Here is a 4954-nt window from a genome sequence, read left to right on the forward strand (position 1 = left end):
GTGTGTGTGTGTGTGTGTGTGTGTGTGTGTGTGTGTGTGTGTGTGTGTGTGTGTGTGTTCAAATGATTCATTATTCAACTATTCTAAAGAGAATCATGGGAAAGAAAACAAGAGGTTTGTACATTTTAAACAGTGTGTGAACTGAGGAGCCGCTGTAGAGGGAGAGATTGAGAGATGTTACATGCCACACCGCACTGAAGTCATTAGAGCGTCAGCAATGTTCACAAAGAGAGAGAAAGCAGTGGGAAACTCTTTGGGAAAGAAATATCTGGCAAGTTTGTGAGCTAAACAGTTCAAGGATGGATTGAACTTTCAGGATCTTTGGAATCAAGATATTTAACGACTAAAAACAGATTGATTCAGTCACAAAGAGATTCAGACAGCAGCATTGGTCTCATATGTCCACAAACACCTGAGGAGATAGTGAGAGCGTAGTCTCTGGACAAACGACTCAGGTGGACTGCGAAAAGCTGAGCATTAATACAAACATGGCTGAGGTCCAGAGAATCGCATCAGAGAGGCGTTTTGGCAGAGATGGTCTGAGAAAAAAAGCCCACTCCGTGTTTTGCTGGCATTGCTCTATGCTGAAGGAGAGGAGCGTCCTGACCCGCTGTCACACACCGTACAGGTAGAAACTGTTTGGACAGGATGCAGATCATCACTGTATTGCTGTATTAATCTGTCATTGTCCTAATGAATGTAATATAGCAGTATTTAGCAGAAAAGGCTAGCATTACTATTTTTATTGTTTATAAATTGGTATTAGAAAACTAAAAACGACCCAGAACACCTACAACGGGCAAACAACACTCACTTTTGAGAATCTTCATAAAATGTTCAAATTATTACAGTGAAGTTATTTTTATTAATGCATTTTTTTCCCTTTGGTTCTTACAAAATTATTTCTTCTAAATTGTTCACATTTAGATGATCCATCCAGAAATATGGAACAGTGTCATTTTAGTTGCTATTATTACTATTACAGGGTTTTTTTTGTTTTTTTTTTTATTAGATTTTTCTTTTTTTTTTTATTGTTTTTTGTCATTTTTATTTCTATTTTTATTTTTAAATGCGTGTGTATATAGTTTTAACTACATTTTAGTTTTAGTTTTTTTAGAACTTCAACTTAAACTAAACGAAAATGAGAAACAAGCTAAAATAATATAAGTTTGCATTGTTTCCTATATTTTATTTCAGATATTGTTTTTTATTTAAAGTAATGAAAATAGTTTTAGTTTCAGTTAGCAATAATAACCCAGATAGGGAATAAATAGTCATTCTTGTCTCTTTAAGAAGTGTTTCTGTGCTTCCAGACGTCTTTGTTTGAGTTTCACACATTTCTGCTCATGGTTTGTTTTTGGTGTGGATTTAGTGTGAGTCACTGATAAGAAGGGGTGAGGACTGCTGGCATTCATTTATAGAAACCAGGGGAAATCAGATCAATAGAGCACAATAACAATTTAACACAATTACGAAATAGAAATGATTTCAGACTCTAAATCTGTTTGTGTTCGTTATCTAGCTTGGTGACCACGATTTATGCCAAAATCCCACAGATACTAGTTACGTCAATGTTACTAGTGTAAAATCACTCGTTTAATATGTGATATCCTTTAAACAATGTAAGAAACTCATTTAGCTGAAAGTCTTCAGAGAACATTCGTTTAACATGTTTTTGGTCACTACGTAATTCCAATACTTCAATTTGTAATGACTTTGATTATGTTATTGAAAAAGTTGAAAATTATAATATGGATGAGGTGTCAGAACTTGCAATACATTTTACTAAGCTTATATACTGTATCTTATAATGTGCTTCTTATGGGAATCTTACTGTACATGAAAGGGTGCTTCCTAGTCTATTTCTGTTTTCATCACTTAAAGTATTAAAGTGGTGCAATGGTTCTGTGATGATGTACTGAATGTTATGGTAATAAATGATAACCATGCTTGTACACAATGTATTTGCATTGTCTACTTCAAGTTACTTTAAGAAATACCATGCCAAAAAAATCATTTATTTTCAGTGAGAAAATTTAGTTCAGGATTTGATTATTGTGTTGAAAACTTTGTTTTTATACAAAATGCATGTTCACCAGCTCGGCGTCAGAGGTCATGATGATGCACTTAAGCGCATGCAGCAGAATGATCTTATTTGTTTGTTTGTTCAGAGAGAAATCTCCTCGCTTTGCTGCGGACCCAGATTTGGATCAGGAGCTGAGCGAGCGTTTGGGTTTGGGCAGTAATGACACTCTCAGTAACGGTAACCGCGCCGATCTGGACTCTGCCAAACGTCTGGCCAAGCGGCTCTTCTACCTCCACGGCTTCAAGAAGTGCGACGTTGCGCGTCATTTGAGTAAAAAGTGAGTAAATCCTCTTCAAGTGTGTTCTTTTAGTGTTATTTGGTATTGTTAGTGCTGTTACTTAATATATGCCAACACTTTACAATAAAGTTTCATTTGTTAACATTAGTTCATGCATTAACTAACATTGAGCAATATGTTTTTACAGCATTTTTTAACCTTTGTTAATGTTAGTTAATAAAAATGTTTGTGATCATATTAGTTCACAGTGCATTAATGTTAACAGATACAACTTTTGATCTTAAATGTACTAGTAAATGTTAAGATTAATAAATTCTATAGAAGTATTATTTATTGTTTGTTTGGCAACTAATGTAGTTGACTAATGTTAACAAATGAAACCTTATTTTAAAGTGTCACCATACAGAAATGTATTAATATGCGAATTAATTATATAGTATATAGTGTGTGTGTGTGTATATATATATATATATATATATATATATATATATATATACACATACACACTCATACACTGAAATTAAAATGTCAAAAATGTCTTACCTGTAGTTTCATAACATCACCGCATGCAGGTGCGCCTACCAAGCCAGTGCCTACATTCTTGGCATTCTTGTCCAGAGAACCAACATTTCTGGGGTTCTCATAGTGGTCCACACCTTCAGAAAAAAAGTATGATATGTAAGACATGTAAAACATGACCACATCCTGATCATATTTAACAATCAAAGACATTCATCAGAGGACTTGTGATAACAGTTTACACCAAAAGAAAACGTGCCCTTGATAGAAAACAGTGACCTTCATAACAGAGATTATTAATCTTTATTAGTAAATCATCTTATTTAAATGTGTATGTGTACTTACTAAAATATAGGTTTATTCACCTGTGGCAGAGTTAAGATAACGTAACGTTACTGTAAGACATCACTGGTGAGTTTGTGGGATAGTTACACAAGTGGATTATTATGAAACTAACTGTAAATATGGATGAATGTCATTTTAACTCCGTCAAAAATACATAGTCCTTCTGATGGCGTGTTTTCTACTCAGACTGCCGAAAATATTGTCGTCCATGTACAGTGTTCTGCTGGTTTGTTTACATACGCAGTAAACTAACGTTAGCTTAGCTAGCAGCAACCACGTTGAAAGTTGTTCTCAAACATTAGGAACTACAACTTAATCATAGATCAATTCTCGTGCCACCGTCGGCAGTAAGAATAAAAAGTGACGCGTACCTTTTTATGATAAGAGCATGCTGTTCTGAGCTCTGGTAAATTATGACAAAGATCTACTGAAAAGTGCAGAAGATGCACAGCGCTTGGCTGCCGCTGCTAACGCCATGATGACTGACTGGCGCTACTGCATAAACAGAGGTCAACCGGCAGAGGGAGATTTTTTAAACTATAAATATTATACATTTTACCTTCTGATTATATTGTATAGATACTTTCTGCCTTATAATTATCACCGCTGTTTTACACAAGCAAACATTAAGCCCTCAAACGATAGTAGCCTATATCTATCTCAACCAGCAGAGGAGCGCGTTCACTGCATTGCTCACATTTTAGTCACCATTTATTATAAATAATATACTTTTCATATTTGTATTGTATGTAGCTGTGTATTTCTACATGCTGTAGCCTATTTTATATAACTGCTGTTTGCATGCCGTTAACTTGTGGAACTCAAGCAGCAGGGGAAGCGATTTCACCGTGAACTTATAAAAAATATATAAAATGTATAAATATAACTTTTGCTTATATTACAATAATAATATTAAATATTTCACATTTTGCATGCAGATTATATGCAGTGTTGGGAAAGGTTTGGTAAAGTAACCTATTACTTTGGAAATGTTACAGAAAGTTACTCTATTTAAAATGTAATAAGTAGTGTAACTATTACAATTACTTTATTATAAAGTAGTTAATGTAACTGATTACATTTGATTATTGTTTGATAACTTTTCTAAATTTAAATTTCTATTTCATTTAATATGAAAGCAGGCCACCACAAAATCAGACTTTAGTATTTCTTTTTACTTTGAGATTGTTCTGAGGTTAAATGCGAATTTAAAAATCATAAGATAGTTTAGTTTATGGTACTGTTTTCGAAAATAAATCTTTGCAGAGCTATGACAGGAAACACAGGCATCTAACAATGCCTTGGGAAAAAAACAGTTAATTTTAAAAATAAAGCATATACATAAACCCAAAAAGGAAATAAAACAGTTAAGCATGTGTCCTATTCTGTGTCCTAAACTCCTGAAACATTGAAGTCAATGCAGTTTTGGAAGAAAATCAGTCAAATCTGTAGGTGAGTGAATATATTCAGATAACCCCCTTTGTACATTTTCATAAGTAACGTTAACTGTAATTTAATTACACATTTTCTCAGTAACTGTAACAGATTACAGTTACATTTATTTTGCAATTAAATTAGGCTACATAATTCCGTTACATGTTACTGGTTACTCCCCAACACTGGTTATATTTGAGAATGTCACGGTATTTTATTACCGCTGCTTTAGACAAAAACGGACGAAGAATGAGACTTTTCCAAACCACCACAAAGAATTTGGTTGGAAAGCAATACAGGCACCAATGCCAAACTAACAGCGGCCAATGCAT

At 33.9% G+C, this 4954-nt stretch overlaps 1 protein-coding gene across 1 annotated transcript; it reads left to right on the top strand.

Annotated features, from left to right (window-relative positions):
* The first annotated feature begins 488 nt into the window (after positions 1 to 488).
* On the top strand, positions 489 to 2367 carry LOC107654600 (PH and SEC7 domain-containing protein 1-like). The gene is made up of 2 exons (XM_016441750.1): positions 489 to 628; positions 2172 to 2367. Exons 1-2 carry the CDS (start codon positions 489 to 491, stop codon positions 2365 to 2367), a joined length of 336 nt encoding a protein of 111 aa, XP_016297236.1.
* The last annotated feature ends 2587 nt before the right edge of the window (positions 2368 to 4954 follow it).

Source organism: Sinocyclocheilus anshuiensis, unplaced genomic scaffold (assembly GCF_001515605.1).
Source record: "Sinocyclocheilus anshuiensis isolate Anshui unplaced genomic scaffold, SAMN03320099.WGS_v1.1 scaffold799, whole genome shotgun sequence".
NCBI lineage: Eukaryota > Metazoa > Chordata > Actinopteri > Cypriniformes > Cyprinidae > Sinocyclocheilus > Sinocyclocheilus anshuiensis.

Excerpts from the sequence above, each read along its gene's own strand:
- LOC107654600 (XM_016441750.1), top strand. The coding sequence starts at position 489 with ATGGCTGAGGTCCAGAGAATCGCATCAGAGAGGCGTTTTGGCAGAGAT. Across the intron at positions 629-2,171 it reads CGCTGTCACACACCGTACAG|AGAGAAATCTCCTCGCTTTG; the intron begins GTAGAAACTGTT and ends TTGTTTGTTCAG.